Genomic DNA, 24,053 nt, shown 5'->3' with positions numbered 1-24,053 from the left:
CACATTAACAGAAGCAAAGACAAAAACCACTTGATCATCTCAATAGATGCAGAAAAAGCCTTTGATAAGATCCAACATCATTTCATGATAAAAGCTCTAAGAAAACTAGGAATAGAAGGAAAGTTCCTCAACCTTATAAAAGCTATATATGACGAACCTACAGCCAGCATTATACTTAACAGAGAAAAATTAAAACCATTCCCTCTAAAATCAGGAACCAGACAAGGATGCCCACTATCTCCACTCCTATTCAACATAGTACTGGAATTCCTAGCCAGAGCAATTAGGCAAGAAGAAGGAATAAAAGGAATACAAATAGGTAAAGAAACTGTCAAAATATCCCTATTTGCAGACGACATGATCCTATACCTTAAAGACCCAAAAAACTCTACTCAGAAGCTTCTAGACATCATCAATAGCTATAGCAAGGTAGCAGGATATAAAATCAACATAGAAAAATCATTAGCATTTCTATACACTAACAATGAGCAAATGGAAAAAGAATGTATGAAAACAATTCCATTTACAATAGCCTCAAACAAAATCAAATACCTAGGTGTAAACCTAACAAAATATGTGAAAGACCTCTACAAGGAAAACTATACACTTCTGAAGAAAGAGACTGAGGAAGACTATAGAAAGTGGAGAGATCTCCCATGCTCATGGATTGGTAGAATCAACATAGTAAAAATGTCGATACTCCCCAAAGTAATCTACATGTTTAATGCAATTCCCATCAAAATTCCAATGACATTCATTAAAGAGATTGAAAAATCTACTGTGAAATTTATATGGAAACACAAGAGGCCACGAATAGCCAAGGCAATACTCAGTCAAAAGAACAATGCAGGAGGTATCACAATACCTGACTTCAAACTATATTACAAAGCAATAACAATAAAAACAGCATGGTACTGGCACAAAAACAGACATGAAGACCAGTGGAACAGAATAGAGGATCCAGATATGAAGCCACACAACTATAAGCAACTTACTTTGACAAAGGAGCTAAAAATATACGATGGAGAAATAGCAGCCTCTTCAACAAAAACTGCTGGGAAAACTGGTTAGCAGTCTGCAAAAAACTGAAACTAGATCCATGTATATCACCCTATACTAAAATTAACTCAAAATGGATCAAGGATCTTAATATCAGACCCCAAACTCTTAAGTTGATACAAGAAAGAGTAGGAAATACTTTGGAGTTAGTAAGTATAGGTAAGATTTGCCAACTATACATCAGACAAAGGACTGACAACCAGAATATACAGGGAACTTAAAAAACTAAATTCTCCCAAAACTAATGAACCAATAAAGAAATGGGCACGTGAACTAAACAGAACTTTCTCAAAAGAAGAAATTCAAATGGCCAGAAAACACATGAAAAAATGCTCACCATCTCTAGCAATAAAGGAAATGCAAATTAAAACTACGCTAAGATTCCACCTCACCCCTGTTAGAATAGCCATCATCAGCAACACCACCAACAACAGGTGTTGGCGAGGATGCGGGGGAAAAAGGAACGCTTTTACACTGTTGGTGGGAATGTAGACTAGTACAACCACTCTGGAAAAAAATTTGGAGGCTACTTAAAAAGCTGGACATCGATCTACCATTTGATCCAGCAATACCACTCTTGGGGATATACCCAAAAGACTGTGACACAGGTTACTCCAGAGGCACCTGCACACCCATGTTTATTGCGGCACTATTCACAATAGCCAAGTTATAGAAACAGCCAAGATGCCCCACCACTGACGAATGGATTAAGAAAATGTGGTATTTATACACAATAGAATTTTATGCAGCCATGAAGAAGAACGAAATGTTATCATTCGCAGGTAAATGGATGGAATTGGAGAACATCATTCTGAGTGAGGTTAGCCTGGCTCAAAAAACCAAAAATCGTATGTTCTCCCTCATATGTGGACATTAGATCAAGGGCAAACACAACAAGGGGATTGGACTATGAGCACATGATAAAAGCGAGAGCACACAAGGGAGGGGTGAGGATAGGTAAGACACCTAAAAAACTAGCTAGCATTTGTTGCCCTTAACGCAGAGAAACTAAAGCAGATACCTTAAAGCAACTGAGGCCAATAGGAGAAGGGGACCAGGAACTAGAGAAAATGTTAGATCAAAAAGAATTAACCTAGAAGGTAACACCCATGCACAGGAAATCAATGTGAGTCAACTCCCTGTATAGCTATCCTTATCTCAACCAGCAAAAACCCTTGTTCCTTCCTATTATGGCTTATACTCTCTCTACAACAAAATTAGAGATAAGGCCAAAATAGTTTCTGCTGGGTATTGAGAGGGTGAGGGGGAGGAGGGGGTGGAGGTGGTAAGGGAGGGGGTGGGGGCAGGGGGGAGAAATGACCCAAGCCTTGTATGCACATATGAATAATAAAAGAAAAATGAAAAAAAAAAAAAGATGCTAAATGTGAACATCTAAATGAAGTTTTTTCAAACTGGTTGGTGGTAACTTAGAGCCTGGAGACTCTTCTTACAGGGAACAAAAGAAAATCTCCATGAGTGTGTCCCCCAATTCATAAGGCTACCTGACCCTTAAGTGATGAGTCCTACTGGAAAATTTTCATGGAGAAAGTCAACTGGTAATGTGATGTGTTTTTTTTCTGAGTCTCCATTCCTAACTCTTTCCACTGTAGCACACCATCTATTCATTTCCAAAGTAACCATAATGTAAAATTTTCTTCAAATAAAAAGTGAGCAAAAAGAAAAAAAAATAAAGTTTTTTCTAATAAAATACCACTTTGTCTTGGAATTTGCTGTCAGTTGCATTTGGTTCTGTGCTATGCACACTGAAAAATGGTAGAGATTTGAAAGCAAAGCCTGGGGATCCCGGACCTTGGAGCCCACCGAGGGGCTCAGAAGCAGCATGACAGGGCTTAAGGTGGGGTCCTCACCCCCAGCTCAGCCACAGCAGTCTCGATTTACTTTCGTGTTACTGGCACACGTGCAGGTCTGTATGACACAGGTGTCCGTTTCTAAACAATATTTAAACATGCAGCTCTAAGGCATCCAAAGTATGCTCTTTTGATTTTGTTTTATTTTCCTCTATGTAGTTTGAAGGCCTAATGTTCACAGCTTTCACTGTGAACCTAGCCATATGCAGTGAACCATGAACATCACCAGAAGGAGTGTGATGGCTTGGAAGAGGAGGGCTGGGCCCACCCTGTCCCAGTTGTCACACCTTTTATACAAAGACTGGGGATTCAATTACATGACAATGGGAGCCCCTGGAACTCTCCATTCCAGGGAGTCCTTCTGGCATATTTTAAAAGACTTTCTACACGGAAAACATGTAGCAAACATCTCCAGAATGCCTTTGGGAAGCTTCAGGCATTCCAAACAAGGGTAAAGAAATGAGGAAGGGGTTGGGGGGAAGCGGGGGTGGGAGACTTGTGATGAGATATCTAGTCCACCACACCATCCCTGCCCTTACTGCTCATAGCAAGAAAAAAAAAAAAAAAAAGCTCACAAACAGGAATAGCTCCAATTTTTCAGATCTAGAAAACAAATCTGAGAAATAATCTGACTAGAAACAAAGTTCAAAATGGTAGTTCAGAAGAACTTGTATGTGCATCTGGGTGGTGGTTACATGTTTAATGAATTCAGTGATATAAATAACATGAATCTGTAAAATTATAGTTTCTTTTATTTGAAAGTGACCTGCAAAAGATGATCTTTGGAGTTGAAACTTCATTGGCGCCGATAATTTCCAGATTGTCCTAAAAGTTTATTATTCTAAGACTTGACAGTCATAAGATCAAAATCAATGCTACAGACAGCAAAAAGTCCTGACAGATGATGAAAGACAGATCTGAGATGGTAGCAGAAAAGTCAGAGTTTTCCTCCTGCTCCTTCTTTCCTTCCTTCCTTCTTTCCTTCCTTTTTCCTGGGATAGTCTCTTTGACAGTATTCACAAAACAATTATCCAAAAGGACGCACTCCTAAACGAGCTTACGTATGGGTACAGAGCACACAAGCCTACACTCTTGGAGGCATGGTGTTTAAAGTTACATTAAGCAAATCTGATTTTATAAAGCTATTCTACAGATCCAATTTTCTCTTGATTTTCTTTCTCCTAAAATAGCTGTTTCCATGGCGACATAATCACTTATTATTAGGACTTAGAGGAAATGTATTTTGGGGGATAACTCAGTAGAGGTTATGTTTTAATTTTCACAGTGGGAACTGGGATCTTGGTACCAAATACAATCTCTGGTAATTCTTGCAGCTTGCTTGGTGCTTCGAAGACACTCATTTTTACTGAGGGTCCACTATTTCTACCTCAGTCACGGTGGTTATTTCCACACTGCTCTAATTATGTAATCCTGCGGTTGCAGCAGCAGTGTGGCTGCCCCCACCTTTCTATAGCCCCTGCTCAGGGACACAGAAATGGCCACTGACTGGGTATCAGTGGACCCCAGCAACAGGCCAGGGGGCCAGTAGAAGGGATATGAGGTGGCCTGTGCCTAGCATTGCCCATCTGCCTGCTCCATCTGGACTCTGGTCTGCAGATGATGGAGTAGACAAGGGAAGGTGGAGAGGATGGGGAAGGAAGTGGAGGTGCCCAGAGCCAGAAGCCCCGGGGCCTTTCCCAAAGTTCCTCTGACTCACCCCGGCTTCTAAACAGCCTCAGAAGAAACCTGCCTCTTCGTGAAATAGCCTTAGGAAGTTTCCATTCCTCATGTGCCAGACAGCACAGTTCAGTGGGTTAGTACGTTCACAAGGTTATGTAGCCATCACCACAATCCAATTCCAGAACATTCCCATTCTCTTAAGGAGAAACCATTTCCCCACTGGCCGTCAGTCTCTTTTAGCTTTCCTTCCCCAGCACCTGACAACCACTACTCTGTCTCTGTCTCTGTTGATTTACCTTGTGTGGACATTTCCTACAAATGGAATCATTTGTTGTGGCCTTCCGTGTCTGGCCTCCTTTACTTGGGTGCTATCTTCAAGGTCCATCCAAGCCATACATATTAGTACTTTTGTTCCTCCTCTCTCTCTCTCTTTTTTTTTTTTTTGTATTGGACTGAAGTTTGAACTCAGGGCTTTGTGTTTGCAAAGCAGATGCTTTAACACTTGAGCCACACTTGCAGTTCATTTTGTTCTGGTTATTTTGGAGATGGGAGTTTCTCGAACTGTTTTCCCAGGCTGGCCTTGAACCTTGGTCCTCCTGATCTCAATCACCCAAGCAGCTAGAATTACTGCTGGGCATGTTCCCCTGTGTGCAGGTATCATATAATGCTTGTCCATCAGTTGATGGCCACTTTGGGCAACTATGAATAAGACTGCTGTAAGCATGGGCCTGCATAATTTTGTATGGGTATAGCTTTTATAGGCTGAACATTTTACTACCTGCCAGATACTCCGAGATTGTAACTGGCAGTTTAGCTTTCTGAGACCCTAACAGAATTTCAGCATCACTGAGAAAACCCTCTTCCCAAAAATTTCTGTGAGTTCTGCCACCAAAGAGATTCCACAGAAGGCCTTCGCATCATTTGCTTCAGCAAGGTTCAAAATGCAACACTGCTGAGCAGGTAACATGGTGACCCCAAGTCACCCCCACACACAGCCAGAACATTTCCTAGAGCAATGTGGGCGAGAAGAAAAAAATAAACAGCATAGGGAAGGAAGAGCAGGAGCAGGTGCGAGAGCCTGGGGTCCCGTGTGGGCTTCTGAAGGACACAAGGATCATCGTTTCTGGTCAGAGGCACACTGAGTACTGGGTTCGTGTTTTGCTAATCCGGGTACAGTCACATGTGGCCCATGTTATCTCAGTCGCCATTAGATGTGAATACAATGGTGGTCCCACAGATTATGTGGAGCTGAGAATGCAGCTGTTGAAATGTCACAGTGCAATTGACAAAAACCCTCAGTGTCAACAATCTACTCTGCCACCAGCTAGAGAAAAGTGCAACACACCCAGTATGTGCAGTACATAGTACTCGATCGGATTGTAAGTGACTATGTCACTGCTTTCTGCGTACTTACTACGAACCGGTAGCATACTGTGACATGTAACTTTATGGTTATTTTAGAGTGCCCTCCTACCTGTGGAAAAACAGTGGACAGTAAGACAGTGTGCTGTGTTACAACACTATCAGCCTCATCCACACACCTTGGGTCTACTGTCTCTTTTTTGGCTGGTACTGGGGTTTGAACTCATGCTGTACTCTACCACTTGAGCCACACCCTTTTGCATTTAGTCTGTTTTTCAGGTAGGGTCTTGTGTTTTTGCCTGGGCGTGCCTCAGACTGTGATCCTCCTGCTTCTGCCTCCGGAGTGGCTGGGATTACCACACCCATCCCTACCATGTCTCCTGATTGCATCATTTTCTCTTGTGCTTGATTTAATCTTATGCTGTTTTGTTCATCGTGGCCCTAGGAGCAATAGGCTGTTATACATCTGTATGTACGTCTGTGTCTACCTCTCCCCCCGACCTTGCAGCCCAGGTATAGAGAAGGCTCTATCATTTGGTCTGCGTAAGTACACGCTATGATGTCACACAAAGATGAAACTGCCTAATGAAGCATTTCTTAGAACTCATCCCCGTTGTTAAGCGACACATGACTCTATTTCAAATAGCACTTACTGAGCACCAACCTCCTGCAAAAACACTCACCTACATGCTATACATGCAAAGATGAATGAGACACATTCCCTGGGGAGATCAAAGCCCAATAGGATTGACAAAATTCAGGAAGATGGTGATCCTAGCACTGCCCTGGGCCCTGGGGTCTGTCCCTCTGATGATCTGATAAGCATATGCTCTTTCTTTTAGAAAAGACAGGCACAGGAGACAGGTGCAGCTTATATTTTTCTAACATCTTATTTAGCAACTTAAAATGCTGTGACAGTCATGTATTGGTCTAACAAGTTTATTGAAATTATCTTGTTTCTAAAGCCCTTCCTTCCTCAATCCCAGAATCGGAATATAAAGGAGAACAATGTGGTTATTAAGAGAAAGGTGATAGGCCCAGCATGAGTCCTGGGTGTGCGAAATGGAGAAAATAAGTGGAGCTGAAGAAGTTTTGAATAATCAGGCTCATGAGCGAGGGTGGCTGGTCCTGTGATGCTGCTAGTCTGGGCTTGAGAGAGCTGGGTCGAGGTTTTAGTTCTAGGTGTTCTATTCCCAGCAAACCTGGAAGGGGACTTGGCTGAAGGCCCCGAAGCCATGCTCACAAGGTCATTTATATCACTGGCTGTTTGTAAAGTGACAGAACGGAAGTGAAAGAAAGAGCCGATCTCTTCCTGTGGTCTTGTCCGTTATGGGGAAGCTGTGATCCCCTCAGCTTACTTCTCTGGGCCTCAGTTCTGCTTTGGTAACACTCTCACGGAGAGAACACTTACCCATGTGCCAGGTGCTGTTCTCAGGGCTTTGGATAGCTACATATTAGTCCTACAACTGTATGAGACTGGACGATGCTATTTCTCCCATTGAAATCATCTGTCCACTGTCCACAGTACTCAGTGGAGGAGCTAGGTATCTGAATCAAGATCTTCCCATTATCAAACTCATACCACTCTTCAAAACAGGATTTAGTTCTGCCTACTCCATTTTAAATGAAATCACTATTTTAAACAGATCTATTTTAAATTCTATCACTAGGCTGATGTAAAAAATAAGCTATTTCTTGTTTCTTTTTTCACTTAAGAAAGAGAAATCCTTAATGTGATACTGAGAAGCACCACAGCGTCTCAAGGGGAGTCTGTCCAAGAAACATTGACAGAGAGGGAGGGGGCAGGGGGCATGGGGAAGAAATGGCCAAAACAATGTATGCACATATGAATAAATGAATAAAAAAAGTTATGACTAAAATATATATAAAAAAAGAAATTCCAATTAGTATTTTCTGTCTCTGCATTACTTTTAAGTATTGCCTTAATCACCAATGTTGATATTATTTTAAAACTTAGTCTGGGGACCCATGCTTCAAAATTTAAATATAATAATGAATATCCGTACACAATTTACATATATGTCTATATTTCTGTGTAGAAACGAAAAAAAATGAATTGCATTCGAAAGCAACAGTTAGTGAGCTTGTTTGTTGTTCCTCCCTGAAGCACTGCTTCCTAGTGGATTTTCAATTTTCCACCTATTAAATGCGACTCGTTTAAAAAGTTGGTTTTTGCAGTGAAACATTAACTGTTTGCACCCTGCATTTGTAAAGTTTTAGAACTGCCCGCCGGCAGCACGGTGGGGAGCGGAACAGTGTCCATACAGAAGGCTGTCTCTGCCCAGGGAACAACTCACTATTGTGCACAGTCGATCAGCTGGTATTCGTTGGATCTCTCAAAGCATGCCTTCACCCCCTCATCGTCCCAGAGTTTCTTCACGTGATCGAAGAATTCCTAAAGTTTGGAAGAATTACAAATGAGAAAACACATGCATGACAATCTTTCACAAAGTTAAAAGTTAAAAGAAAACGGCAAAAACAGTTGCAGATAGCACACAAATTCTTTTCTTATGGAAAGTGTACTTTACGCACAGCAAAATGGATAGATTTTATGTTCAGTGTGATAAAAAATGTATGTAGCTGTGTTCTCATTGCTTGAGGCAAGTTGCAAAACATTTTTATTATTCTAGGAAGTTTTCCCAAATGAAATTTGCAAGTCAAAAAGTGATGCTATTCATTAACTATAAACACAACTAGGATGACAATTTTCAGGTTCTTAGTATTCAGTAACTTGATGAGTTGAGCAGACTCCTTAGCTGTCTTAGCAGGCCTCTAACTTTCCTAGAATGGACATTTCCAAGTGGATGAATTAAATTTGGCCCATTAGGCATATTAAAAAGAGACCTTTAAAATCACACATTTTAGCATAATCATTTATTGTGAGGTTTATTTTTGGCATTTAAAAACACTATGAGTTAAGTGTGGACTGTGAATTTGGTTCACCCAAGAGTCAGGAGCTCACGTTGCTAGATTTCACACATGATGACAACCAGGACCTTCGGAAGCAACTTCCCTTCTCAGAGTCAAGGTGGTTGTGTGCTCTTATTCCCAAATCACCCAACTAGACCGAACAGTGCTAGGGAGGCCACAGTAGCTGCTAAATGCTTCCAGACCCTCCGCCGGGTACTCACACCATCCCCATGGCTCGCACTGTCCCTCAGACACCCCAGGAAGAACCTATGACGTCTCTGATCTGCACACAGCTTCTGAGCCCATCTCCATTACTCAGCAATTCCTGCCTCCCCATTCATCAGAGCCGCCATGATTTGTAAGACCTGCCCTAGAACCTTTGGAGTCAATAATTAAAGGATTGTTGCATTTTCTTAGAGATTCACAGTTTCATACAGAGTGGATCCAAGTGTTGTGAGGCCTTCCAATGAAGGGGGTCTTTGAAAAATAAAAAAGCAAAATGATGAATACAAAATTAAGTACCAAACATGGAATGTAAGAGTGAGGCACCCCAAATTTAAGCTTTCTTAGCTTCTAGTAAGTCCAGTAGTATCAGAAGCAATCTTTTAAGTTATGGCTTATATCTTTCTACCTGTTTATCATCATCAACAACAAATCCAAACTCTCCACAGCTGAGAAAAGAAAAGGCAATCTCTGTTCTCTCTGTTTTTAATCTGCTCGCCTTAGATTTGTTTCCTTCTGGAACATTCCTCTGATGTTCTCATCACTCCAGTAAAGAAGCTTGTAGGCTTTATTAAAAAATAATTCCTTACACACAGGAACACATACAAAGCCTCCTAAAGATAAACCCTTCATTATGCTGCTTTCAAGAAGGTTTTGGAAGAGGTGGATAACTCCCACATCACGGGGATAGATGTCTGCCTGACACTACCTCTGGGGCACCTGTTTCTCTTCACATGGTGGACTTGCTATATATAAAAATAAATGTCACTGGATTTGAACATAGGAACCACAGATACCACTCCTTGTTTTATAAAAGTTCACATTAGTCACTATATCCAGTTATCTACTATAATCAGTTTCCAAATGACAATAAGAGAAATAAACAAAATAGTGAATGCCTTTATCTGGATTCTAAGATTTAGGAAGAGCCCTCACTAAAAAAAAAAAGCAGCACTGGCAGCTTGCTCAATACATCTTTATAAAGCGTCTGACGGTGCTCCAGCCGAGGGTGCAGAGGGCTCCGAACTGTGTGTGGTGTGGGTCACGGCATGGTCACACCTACCAGCCACACATGTGACTACACAGAGCTGACCAAGAGCTTTTGAAATGGGACTGGTGGTTCATGCCTGTAATCCCAGCTATTGGGAAGTCAAAAATCAGAACTGCAGTTGGAGGCTAGCCAGATAAAAAATGGGAAACCCCACCTAAAAACAAAAACCCAAGTAAAGAGTGCTGGGGGTGTGGCTCAAGTGGCAGAGCACCTTCCCAGAAAGCCCAAGGCCTTGGGTAAAAATCCCAGCACCACCTAAACACATAAAGAAAGAAAGAAAGAAAGAAAGAAATGAGGTGGGATGAGGAACAGTAAGGGGACAAGAAAGCAGTCTTGAAACACTGGAGCTACTCTCCACTGGGCTGTGGAGAGGCTGGCCCAGGGCCTGAACCAAGGGGAGACCACGCACTACAAAGCATCTCCTGCTCTGCCCACCTGACCTCCGGTGCAGGTAGCAGATGCGAAACTGATGCTCCTATTAGAAGCCCTTGCTCCTCTAGTCACTTAATGGTAGCCTGCAGAGGATGAGAGACTGCGGTTCATCCTGCATTGGTGCCCTTGGTGACACTGATGGCAAGCGAAGATTGGAAGCGCCTCCTCAGATCCCCGCTTCAGGACCTATCTGAGCTCCCTCCTGCGTACACGTCAGCACCACCCAACTCCATGTTCACTTGTCTTTGGAAAGGGTTTCTCCCCATGGCTACTCAGCTCTGGGTCCTGCCTGGTCGGGCTGCAATTCCAGTTCCCAAGCCCCAGCTCGCTCCTCCAGGCTCAGCACTGTTCTGTCATTTCCTTCCCAATACCCTCTCCTAACTCACTTTATGTTAACTCCCTACAGGTCACAGTAAGGGTCCTTCCTGCTTAGTTCTTAGGCGGTTCTTATTTTGTTGAAACTATGCACAATACTTCAGCATACATAATCCTTTCTTTCTCACAAGGTTGGAGGGGGTAGTTGCTTCCATCTGAGCTCAGAGAAGTAAAATAACTCACCCAAGGACGCACTGCTGGCAGTGGCAGGGGTCCCATCTTATCTTACAACCTGTGTTTTTAACCACCACACACACTACTTTTCTTTTAATCACCATTTACTACTACTTTCTTATATATATTAAATAATGTTCTGTTCTCTAGTTTCCCACTGGAATTCTTTGAAACCACTGTTAATGTAATTTATTTTAGCAAATACACTCTAACAGCAAAAACACAGTACAAGGGATCTAGCACATGTGGGGATTCCCATGCATTGCAAAAGGTCAAAGACTCACTCTGGCCCCCAACTCAAAATGTACTTTGAGACTCTGTGTGTGGGGCCAGGTTCAGGGAAAAGCTGTCATCTCCTGCCTTAGGGAAAGATCCTCTGGTGAGAACTGTAAATACTTCTCAGGGGAGAATTCCAGGCCTCTGAGCCACAGGCTTTGAGGCAGAATTACCGAGTAGTGCTTGAACCAAGATTCAAAATACATCATTCTAGAATATGTGTTGACAGCAATAGTAAAATAAGAACTGTAGGCCCTGTCACTTTTATTTTTATTTGTTTTACTTTTTGTGGTGCTGAGGAGTAATTTTTAAATAGATGGTTCAGATAAGAGGAAAGAAACACAAAACCAAGAATTATCTCTCCTAGCTTTGGCTTCCTCGTTGGTGAGCACAAACGCTGGAATAGAACTTAGCTAGGATTCTACGTGTTTACTTGTAGGATCTTCAGGGAAAATTCTAGGGCTGATGCTGCTGTTGCCACACCAATGTTTACTGAGAAAAATTTCATACTTGTAAAAGTAGCAAGTAACCCCAGGTACCTGTTACACTGTCCACATCCACTCACACAATTCTTTTCTTCTATATCTGATCCTTTTTTACTATTTTGAAGCAAATCTTTGATGCCATATAGCTTTATTTCAACATTATTTCTAGAAGACTTAAAAAACATAGTCATAATATCACTCTCTCTGCCCAAAATATGTAACTGAATAGGTTAAAAGACTGTAAAAATTATGAAATATTCATCCAGCCAGTGTTATAACTTTAGTGATAACTGAACGTCTGTCTGGAGCTAGGCTAGGTTCTGAAGGGGGGGTTCAGAACATGCCACCCCAAATATGTCATGTTGGCATATGGTTATTTCAAGCTGAAGGCAACTGAGAAACAGCAGATGTAATAACAACTCTCTGCTCTCCCTCTTTCTGCCTAAAATAAGGGCAGAATTTCCCCACTTTCTTGAACGAGGATGAGAGAGTGAGAGACAGAAAGTGGGCACCAAAACAGGTCTGCATAAATAAACCTATTAAAGTAACCCTGGTCACCCATGATACCGCCCCATAGAGTTCCTAGGTACTTCACAATTTATTGCCCTTTGTTAAGATGGTATATAGGTCTCTGAGCCCAAGGACTTTTCACTTCTTTTCTGTGATGCCTCTGTGTACATAAAATTAAGGCTATTAATACAATTTGTATGCTTTTCTTTTCTCTTATTTTGTCAGTTTAATTCACAAGCACTTAATAGAAAAGTTTTTTCCTCCCCTATATTGTCATACATTTTCTAAAACAACTGGGAATTTGTTGAATAACACTACATGAAGATAATTTCTGTGTTGAGTGTGTGTTTGTATCTGAAAAGAAAGGGTGAGTTACAGTGATGCGTAACCTGTTTTTGACTCTGGGAGAGAACAGCAACTCAGAAAGCATGAAAAGAAAATGTAATTATTTTTCTGTATTACCCAACAGAAGAGTCAGCTTGTGACCCTCAGATGTTCAGCAACAGGTTTTGACATATGTTACTCTTGTTCAACGGGGTTTGAGTTGCGTTAAGTAAACTACAAGTGACAATACCTACTTTTCAAAGCAAATTTAAAAATTTTAAAGCATACATCTGATTTTAAGTCACATTTTAAATCAAGATGTAAAGTAAAACTGATAATAAAACGGAAACACCTAACCTTTCCATGTCATATTCACACTTTTCTTCTGCTCCTGCTATCTACCACGCTGGCTTTACAGTCAGCATGCACCCAACACTAACGTGAAATTCTCTCATGAGTAACAGATAATCGTTTTTTGTTTTTAAATTCTTCATAACTGCTCTAAAATGGAAACAAGTAGACAACAATAAGACATGCAATAATAACATTTCTTGAGTAATTTTTGTGGCAACATGGAAAATCAAATTGCTTTTTGTTTGCACCAACACTTAGAGTACATTTCCCGTTCTGAAAGAAAAATCACAATCATTTTCCTTATCTTTTGAGAGGCAGGCTGTGCGATCTGTTTGGCCCTGAACTCCAGCTGCGCACATGCAGGTGGCCAGCAGTCCCCGGCCAGCCCTGCCCGGCGGGCTGGTGGAACTTGACACTGGGTAGAGGGATGACCCTTCTTATTATGTCCATGCACAACATTCTGTGTAAGGTGACTTGCGGAAAATGCTCCTCTTCAATTTTAGTGTCTGGAATACTTGCACATTTCTCAAGCTACTGCCTTTTACCTTTTATTATGAATTTTTAAGCCTATGGATCCTGGGACTTTTCTGTTGCTTTTATTTACATTCACTGAGTTGAATGCATGAAAGGTTGAAACTAAGTGTTGTGGTTGTCAGTCTTGGCAGGCGTGGGTAGGGCTTTCGCTCATGTACATTATTGGTCCACGAGACTTAACTCTCCTGTGCCTTGCTAGCTTCATTTTCTGGCATTTTTGGTCATTTTATTAACTTGTAATTTGATCAGTAGTGTCAAGTTCTTTCTGGAATAATCTGAAGTACAAGCAAATGTTTCAAGTGAGTTTTTATGGAGCATGGTGAATTAAGTTCACTGCAGTAGTCTTAGAAATAGTTTCAGGACAGTAGCGACATAAATTGAATTTTCTAAAACTCAAGTTTAGATCTGAGTCACTTAAAGCACACCTACTCCATTTTATCCCTTGTATTAAGAATGGTCTAATAAGTGTCTGTCATTTCTTTCTTTTTTCTTTTAGGGAGATGTAGATAACTTCCAAGTCTGTGTGGGATCTGACATGACTGTTAGCTCTATGGTTTTGATATTTCTGCCCATCCTCATATCAGTATCCATGGGAGACTAGCTCCAGACCTCCCCCATATCAAAATCAGAGGATGCTCAAAACAAAACAGTGTAACATCTGCGCAGAACCCATGCACGCCCTCCCACGCACCTTCCATCACCTCTAGATGACTTATAACACCTAGCACAATATGATATCATTTGGGTCTGCACGTGTCCAATACAGCTGCAGTTGTTTTTCTCCAGTATTTTTTATCTTGATTGGTTGACTTCTCAGATGTAGAACCCATGGATATGGGCTGATTGCATGTTTAAAGTTCTAGTTAGGAACAGCTTTCAGAAACTGTGTGAAAGACCCTTACTATAACAAGCAGTCCTGAGCCCATGCCTTCGTTAGCATGAAGTATGACTACCAAATATTACATCGACATTTAAACAAAATAACGTCAGGTCATATCCCACCTTCACTGCATGCATTTATGTTCCAGGCAATATTCTCTCTTGACTCTCAAACAAAGAGACAGGTGGGAGGTAGGTGATTGGGTTCTCCTTTTCCACATGATCAAGTGAGAATCTTTAAGTACACTTCATGCTTCTCACATTCATGCGAATAGAAAATGGTCAATCCTGAACTCAAAGCGTGTTTGAGTTCAGCTAGCATCCTTGTTCTCTGGTCCTCAGCCGTTCCCCGGGGCTGGGAGATGATGGAGGCCACAGGTAAACTGACCTGACAATATGCACCACGGGGATCTATTTTCCTCCGCAGGACTGAGTCTACTTCCACTATGCTTAGCATCATTTTACACCTTCTGGAGTACATTTCATATATCATAAAATCCACTTTACAGTCACGCAGTCAACAATACAGGTTGGAACACACCATCACCTCAACAGACCCCTTACCCTTTGGGTCAAAGCCCTGCCACCATCAGTCAGTCCCCCCAGTCCCAGACAACTGCTAATCTACTGTGGGTGTTGTTTTGCCTTCTTTTTAGAAATTTCATATAAATGAAATAATCTTTGAGTTTGGCTTCTTTCACTTAGCACGATATACTTGAGACGCATCCGTTTTGTTACATATACATCAGCAGGGTTTCTTTTTGTGCATGCTAAGCAAATGTTCTACCTCAGACTTACATCCCCAGTCCTGTTCTTTTTTTTTTTTTTTTAATTGCTGAGTTCTATTCAATTGTGTGACTACATTACCAAGTGACAGACATTGGTTGTTTCCAGTTTTGATAATATGCTTTTAAGAATATTTGTGTGCTAGTCTTTGTCTGACTCTTTGGCATGACTGGAATTTCTGGGTAATATGGTAAGTGAATGCTTCACTTTAAAAAATGGCCAAGCTGTTTCCACAGTAGCTGTTCCCTTTTGTATCGTCAGGAGCAGTGTCTAGGGATCTAGTTTCTTCACATTCACATTCACTCGGCTCTGCCAGTCTTCTTCATGTTAACTACTCCAGTGGGCACACAGTGCTATCCCTGTGGTCTTAGTTTTCATTTCCTTAAGGACAAATGGTGTTGAATACTATTTTATGTGATTGTTGCCTACTTGCAACATCTTTTTGATGTGTCTATTTAAATCTTTTGTCTATTAAAAAAATTGAGTTGTTTGTCTTCTGATTACTGAGTTTTATTTTTATTTTTCAAAAAAGGAATGTAAGATTAAAAATATCACCAAGATTCAAATCTTTGGTCAGCTATAGGTTTTATAAATATTTTCTTTCAAACTAGCTTGCATTTTAAATCTGTTAAATATCTGTTAATGAACAAAGTTTAAAATTTTGATGATGTCCAATTAATCAATTTTATTTTGGGGGAGAGAATTTATGTTTATTCATGTTCTATCAAAGAAACTTTTGCATATTCCAAAGTAAAATATACTTCTTCCATGTTTTTGTGTAAGTTTTATAGTTTTGGCTCTTATTTAAGTCTTGATACAGGTGAATTAATTTTGTGGTATGGTGTGAGGAAAGGGTCAATTTTCACTTTTTTCTATAGGAATGCCCAGCTTCAGCATATCTAGGGAAAAGAATATCCATTGTCCAGTGAATTACCTTGGTCCCTTTGTTGAAAATGACCTTGTAAATGTGGTGTATTTCTGGAACCTCAATTCTGTCCTGCTGATTTGAGATCTATCTTTACACCAACACCAGACTTCCTTGTGGGCTTTCTGGCAAGTCTTAAAATTAGGTAGTTTTTTTTTTTTTTTTCCCCCTTTTTGGTGCAGAGATTGAACCTTGGGCATGTTAAGTATAAGCTCTAACATTGAGCTACATGCCCAGCCCTCAAACTAGGCAGTTTTAAGTTCTCCAACTTTGTTCTTTTCCAACATTATTTTGACTATGCTAAGGTCTTTTAAATTTTCACGTATGTTTTAGAATTAGCTTGTCAGTTTCCATTAAAAAGACTGCTAGTGTTTTGAGTGGGATTACATTGAACCTTGAGGTTACTTTGGGGGAGAATCGCCATCCTAATTATCAATCTTTCAATTCCATAAATATATCTATTTATTTGTCTTACTGAAATACTCTCAGTCATATTTTATAGTTTCCAATGTGTACATCTTTTGTTAAATGTCTTCTGAAGTCAATTTTTTTGGGATGTTATTTTGAGTGCACACATTCTTTTAAATTTGAAGGTTTTCATGGTTGGTACATAGAAATACAGTCAACCTTTGCATTTAACCTTGTCTTCTGAAAGCTTCAGTTTCACATATGCGTTTCCTTTAGAAACTTGTAAGACCTTTTTTTTTGGCCTCAGGCAGAAGCAGAATTCCATGTAGCTCCAAAGCATAGGGAGACTGAGCCAAGGGACCATTATAGCCACCATGGTCAACTTTTGTGGTTTTGGCTGCTCTTAAGACTTCTTTTAGAAAGAAAATTTAAGATTCTCTTATTTCCAAATTATAATCTCAGAAAATAACCATGATAGGTATAAAGATTTAGTAATCGGATTCATGACCCACAGTGGAAAATTAATAAATCTATCCTCTAGTGATGGGAACATATAATTCTCCTTAAGTATCCTTTTTTCCACAAAATTAATGTTTTAGCTTTTGAGACTCTTCACAACACTCCCACTCTTACACCTAAGATACTCTGTAAGATCCTAATTCTCTGAGAAAATTGTGAGATTGCTGCATGCCAAAGAGATTCACAAGAGAAACTTATTTGTGTGGGAACAGAAATACAATAATTAGGTATTTTCATTAGGGGAAGAGGCACTAAGAATCACGACTTTAGTCTTTGCTCTCAGACAAGGTGCTAAGTTATCTGACAAATTCTCATCAGAACACCAAGGTTGAATTATATAACATTTTAAGGTATTGTTCTTATTTTTGGTCTTCTTAGTCACTCTGAATCTCTTCTGTCTTATGTACTGAGGCAAAATGGAGAAAGGAGATCTCTTCTTTGGGGAGTAAAAGGTTAAATTTAAAGCAAATCTCTGAGAAAGTAGATTTGCTATGTTCCTACTGACAAACACAAATTTCTTTGTGTTTGGGAAAACTGTAGAGTAAAACATACTAAGAATGTCTAATGAGTTATAAAATGTTATGTATGTTGGTTTGCACATGGATTTTAGTATCTGAGTGCCTGGCTTCAAATCCAGCTGGGAAGGTTCTTAGGTCTGGCTTCTAGACTTACCTGTCCCAAGGGACAGTACAGTAGAGACAAGATTTCTGGGCAGAGGGTGGCATTACAGCTGGAATCGCAGTGCCTGGCTTACAGGTGGGTCTTATGAGCAACCTCCAGAAGGGCCGCAGGAGACTGGGGACACTCTAGGGGAGTCCTTTGGTAACTCTGGGCTCAGGGAGATGGTAGGAACGTGGGTGGTTTTGGTGAGATGTGGCAAGGCCCAAGATTTTGATAGGTGTATAGGAAGTGATAGGTGAAGGAGAAGTCAAGCAGGCCAAGAAGTAAATCTAGAAACACCTGAGAGCAGCTGGGGCTCTGGGTGTGGGAGAGAGAGGCACAGGTTTCTGATCATAAAGAGAGAAGTGTTTGCAAAAACACACAGGGGGGATGTGTGCCACCAGCCACGGCCTTAAACCTTGGCCATGCTCTGCAGATTCTGGGATTGACCCTCAGCCCCAGGCCCTTTTGAGAAAGGCCTCAGCTAGGTCAAGGTTCATAGACTTGGGCATGGACAGAGATTACCAGAAACAGTCTGCCACAGGGAGCGAAGGGGCACAGAATCCTTTGCATCTGCAGGGTACCTTCTAGATGCTCCTGAAAGGTTGTGTGCCAAGCCTCCACATCCTCCACACAGGAGAGGACACAAAGGACAATCACAGGGCTCCGGCTCATCTTTCCAGGGGTCACAGTGGGTTGGGGCTGGCCACCAACTCATACCTGCCAGCTGGATGACTAGGAAGGTCCAGGAGTGATGATGTGGGTGCAGGTCCATGGTCTCTATTGCATCAAGGGACAACTGCATGGATAAGCACCACCCTAAAATTAGCCAGTGGCCTCCTTAATGGGAGTGACAGAAAGAGTGCTGGGCCTATGTGTGGGAAGAGCCCTTTGGCTCTGCCAAAGCAGAAGGACAAGGTGTTACGAAACGTGACACCTAGGCTGGAGGGACTAGAGGAACTCAAATTTCTACATCTATAGCAAAGGCAAATTGCAAAGGCAAACACCAGCTCCCGTGAAATTCCACAGTAGCTGTGACTAGCAACAGAAAAGGATGTAAGGAAGAATGCAGCTCTGCACAAGTCACCCTTAAGGTTCCTTCTAAGATCTCTGGAGGTAGAATCCATATACCAAACGAGTCACCCAGCACAAGTGTACAAGTCCGTGATTTTTAGTATATTTGTAGAGTGTTGCTCAGTCATAGCAGAACTTTGAAAGCCTTTTCATCACTCTTGAAAGAAACTCAGGGCCATTATCAGGCTCCTCTCTCTCCCCTCCCCCAGCCTCCAGAAGCTACTGACCATGCATAAAGATTTGCCAGTCCAGATGTTTCTTATAACTGGAATCACCCAACACGTGGCCATTGGAGCCTGACTTCTGCTTAGCACTGTGTTGTCAAGGCTCATCCAGCTGCAGTGTGAGTCACAGCCTCAGTTGGTTTCATTACTATCAGACCTGCCATTTGCTTATTCATTCTTGCACATTTGGGTTGTTTCCACTTTTGCCTCTTCTGATCAACGCTGCTAGCAACATTGTGGGCACGTTTTCCTTTTTCTTGGGGATGTACTTAGAATGGGGACTCTCTTTAAGAGCAACACTGGATCAACTTTATAGAGTTCCAAGGTGGACCACTGACTGAACGTGCTTCGCTCATCTCTCAGCATTCAATAGCGTCACTAATTGCTGAACTGTGCTCACGGAGGGTAGGGTGAATGATGTTACTAGATGGCCAGTCGTCAGCTTTCAAATATGTATCAGACAGACCCAGTGCTCTTGGAATTCTTGGCAATCCCAAACCATAAGAAAGCCTCAGTTACTTGAGAAAAGAAGGCAGGAGGATTGAGAGTTGGAGGCCAGCCTAAGCAAAGTTAGTGAGGCTCTGTGTCAAAAACAAAAGGGTAACAAAACAAAACAAAGACAACAAAAAACAAGTGGCTCATGCCTGTAATCTAGCTACTCAGGAGGCAGAGATCAGGAGGATCATGGTTCGAAGCCAGCCTGGGCAAATGGTTTGTGAGACCCTATCTTGAAACTCCCATCACAAAAAAAAAAGGGCTGGTGGTGTGGCACAGGTGTAGGCCCTGAATTCCAGCCTCAGTACTGCAAAAACAAACAAACAAACAAACAAAAAACCAAAGAACCTCAAAGATGGACTGAGAGTCAGCTCTACCCAGGCATGCCTTGTCTCCCATGTGGCTGCTTCCTGGGCCACACTGTACTAGGTTTGGGGACAAAAGGCAGGGCAGCTCTTTTCTGGAACTCAGAGTGAAGAAGTGAAGGTTTTGTTTGGTAGGACAGGTTTCTAGGGTAGGGGACAGCAGTTATTCCTTCTACTCCCTACAGTGGCCTCTATCAAAGCAAGCTATGTCGCCCTCTGATTCACTCAGATGGGACACCTCAGGTCTCTTCTCGAATGCTGCAGTGCCCTCAACAATCCTGTATGAAATAGTGCTCTGGCTGTGGCCCTATAGGCTCCATCCCACCCCCAGCATCAACATGCTTACTCATTTACTGCTTTGATTAAGCTTCATGAGAAATCCAGGGCTTTGAATCCAGGGTCTAGAATTACACCAGTCAATGAAGATATCTGGAGAATCTATGGATGAATGGGAAGTCACTAAGGGCTTTGAGGAAGAGAATCTCAAGCTCTGCTTTAGGCACTCAGGGAGACAGCAGAGATGTGGATGGAGGGATAAACTACCATCTGCAGGGGATCACTCTGAGGAGCACTGTGATGAGGTGTGCTCTGAAAGAGGTGATAAGTTTAAGTCAGTCACGTATGTTGGGTACCAGTGCGACGGTCAGAGCATCTAGGAGGGATTATGATGGAGGACTGGAATTTGGCTCAGAGTTGGAGTTGGTGTATTTGGGGAAGGGTCTACACAAGGCTGATGACTGAGGTCCTAATGTCAAAAGACATGCCAAGGGAGAGAAGTGAGAAAAGAAGAAAAGAATGACCCTGAAGAACACCCAGATTTGGGTAGAGGTTTGGAGGAAGAAGAGGGGGGTTAGGAGAAGAAACAAATGTACAGTGAGATAGACAGCAACAAGTCCACATAGGGTAGAGACAATTCTAGGAGGCATTGTGGTTTGAGTACGACATGTCCTTTCCCCAGTAGGCTCATGTGTTGAAGCACTGTCCCCAGCTTGTAGTGCTATAGAGAGGTGATTAGACCATGAGTTCATACTGAATGTCCTATTTGGAGGTGGGCCCTGGTTGGAGAAAGTAGGTCACCAGAGGTGTAACTTTGAAGGATGTATCCTGTCCCTTGCTCCTTCCTTTTTCTCTGCTTCCTGGCTGCCCCGAGGTGAGCAACTTTCTCTGCCATGCCTTCCTCCACCATGATGTTCTGCCTCACCACATGTCTTTGGCAATGGAACCAGCAACCATGAGCCAAAATGAATTTTTCCTCCCTTAAGTTGTAAATATCAGATACTCTGTCACAGTGAAGAAAATGTTGACAAGGTGGAATCAACTATATCACCAAAACCAAAGCAAAAAACCAAACAGTAATAAACTACTTCTTTCAAATCAATTCAATTATTCCCATATGAACTTAAAAAACTTTCCAGAGCTCTCCACAATATAAGAAATCCCATAAACAGAATGGCTTCAGTTCTTGCTCTTCCGTCAATCTTTTAGGGCCAAACAAGAACATCAGTAGGCAGCAATAGGATTTGGGGTAAGTCCTTAAGAAGCATAATCTTTATTTTAGTAGATTTTTGTATTAATTTGACTGTAAATATGAAGAAAATGATATTTTCTTGGCAAGTGTTCTACCCAGCGTGAATACATTAAGACATCTGACAAATTACAAAGCAGCAGAAATCTTTTTCTTGTCATCTTAATATGAAACTAAATTTTCTTCCTACCACAAGGAAAATGTCTTTGAACTTTCAGACAAGCAAGGAACTGAGTTTATATCTGAAACTCTAGGTGGTGGCTATACCTGGTCACTACACCTGGTCACTGCCTGGGTCACTTTGGCATTCATCAATCGCCTGAGAAACAGTGCCTCCTCCTGACCACAGAGAGCCTTCCTCAAAGAACCCGTTACCCAGAGATGGTGGAGATGCAGTCAGGACAGTGCTACCTGGATGTCTGATGGACATCTTAAACTCCATCAGGGCTGAACTCCTGGTGGCCCCCAACCTGATCTACCTATAGCCTTCACATCTCTGTGAATGGCACCTTCTTTTCTGTGGCTCAGACCAAACTGTGAAGTGATACTGGATCCTTCTCTTTCTTTCATGCCACCTCTAATCCATTGGTTTAATTATCTAAATCTGAGTATCTCCCCACTATTTGATCACTTTTGCCTCATGCTTGGTATCCTTACTCCTACTCTGGCCTACCCAGAGCATCCTGTGAGGCAGTGGCCAGGTGATGTTTTCTTTTCACAGCTCAGGTCAGCTCACGCCATTCTTTGGCTTAAAGTCTCCAGTGGGGACTTATTCACTCAGTGTTCCTACAGCAGCCTGCAAGACCCCATGTTTTACCTCCACCACCCCACATCATGTCCTCGTTCTGTTCCCTGCTCCAGCCAACTGGCCTTCTCTGCTCGCTCAGCTCCCTCGCCCCCCGCCAGAGGTGCTCTCACCTGGGGTCAAGATCCTTGCACTGCCTTCCCCATGGACACCTGCTCACTGCCTTCCCTTCTTGGGAATCCTTCTTCCATTGCCCTCAGTGAGACCCCTCTGACCATCCTTTTCCAAACTGTGCCCTCCCACCACTCCTTGGGAGTAGCTCCTGGCCTACTCTAATCCTTCCTTTCTCTCTAGTGCTCATCAGATTCTAAAATACTCTGCACTTTATTTTACTTGTTCCCCGCATCTCTCTGCCACCTAGTAGGGCAGGGGTCTTTCTAGTTCATTCCTTGACCTGTATCAAGCACAAGTGTTGTGACATGGCCCTGGACACATACTCAGAGCCCATGAGTGAATAGCTGAAATAAATCTTGAAGGAAGGGTCTTCTCCTTTGGTCCTATTTTAGTGTACACTTTCACCTCAATGCAAAATATATGCTAATTAAGTTGGGAATTGATGTAAAGTATTTGTTGATAATCGGGTTGATGGGAGTCTGGTTTGTGTCTGTAAGTGGATTTTGTGTTTTGACATTTATAGGCATGTTTATCATGGTTCTATTCCTTGAATAGTTCAGAAAGTAACTTTTCTGGAGTCCAAGAATGGAACCGTCCTCACAAAGTCACAGGTAATTCATGGAATTGTAAGAATATTGAGCAGTGAGTGAAAAGAGCTGTCTTTTTCAGAAAGACAAAGCTTCTTCCACACAGGCTGTCCATTCTTCCCGGTCTCACCTCTGACTGGGAGCAAAGACGGGTGGCAACTGTTGGCAGAGCAGCCACTGGTGTGTCTTGAGGCGTTTAACCCGTGGCTGTGTGGTTTGGCAAAGGGCAGAATGGCCTGAGGTACATTCTAGTGAGGAGGTGGCCTCCTTCTCTCAGTTGGCTTCTGCCAGGATTTATGCCTCTTCTCCTCTCAGCAAACGCTGTTTTGACGCAGTGCAAATTGCCTCTGGGTGCTCGCACACCTCCCCAGAGTGTCCATCCGGATAAAGCACACCATGCCTGTGAAACTCTAACTTACGACCAGTGATAAGGTGATATGCAATACGCGTGTCCAGTTCCACCCTGTTACATTCCCATGTGTCTGCAGTCTACAGTGCATGTTCCATGCACTGCAGGGACTGCTTGCACACCTCCTGTTTGTCACTCTGTCTAGCTTCTACTGTCTATCTATCAATGATTCATCTAGTCATCCATGCACCTACCTACTTAGCGATTGTCTATCATGTAAACATGCTTGAAATGAAAAGATGGACATGTACATATGTGTTATATGCAACTGCCCATCCATACCAGTGGGCTCCCTATGCATGGATTCAATCAAACGCAGACAGAAAATATTAAAAAATCGGTGGATACATTTGTAGATAGCATGTAGACACTTTTTTTCTTTGTCATTATTCCTTAAACTCTGCAGTATAACAATTACTTATATAGTCTTTGTGTTATATTAGGTATTATAAGTCATCTAGAGGTGATTTAAAGTACCCGGATGATATGCACAGGTTATATGCAAATGCTGTGCCATTTTATTTAAGAGACTTGGGCTTCATTGGATTTTGGGATCCTTAGGGGTCCTGGAACCAATCCCGAGGATGCTGAGTGATGATTTATGTGTGTGCACACACGTCTGGCATTTTTGTTGAGGACTG

At 42.0% G+C, this 24,053-nt stretch overlaps 1 protein-coding gene across 3 annotated transcripts in view; it reads right to left on the bottom strand.

The window, feature by feature from the left end:
- Gnal (G protein subunit alpha L) overlaps positions 1-24,053 on the bottom strand; it is a 167,206-nt gene that overhangs the window by 39,349 nt on the left and 103,804 nt on the right. For all 3 annotated transcript variants that reach the window (XM_074070358.1, XM_074070360.1, XM_074070359.1), the window contains exon 5: positions 8,288-8,385. In XM_074070358.1, coding sequence (XP_073926459.1) covers positions 8,288-8,385 — 98 coding nt within the window. The remainder of the gene's footprint in view (positions 1-8,287; positions 8,386-24,053) is intronic.

This window comes from Castor canadensis, chromosome 4 (assembly GCF_047511655.1).
Source record: "Castor canadensis chromosome 4, mCasCan1.hap1v2, whole genome shotgun sequence".
In the NCBI taxonomy this organism is placed as follows: domain Eukaryota; kingdom Metazoa; phylum Chordata; class Mammalia; order Rodentia; family Castoridae; genus Castor; species Castor canadensis.
The sequence above is the reverse complement of the archived record's forward strand: the minus strand, read 5'-3'. Positions and strand labels throughout refer to the sequence as shown.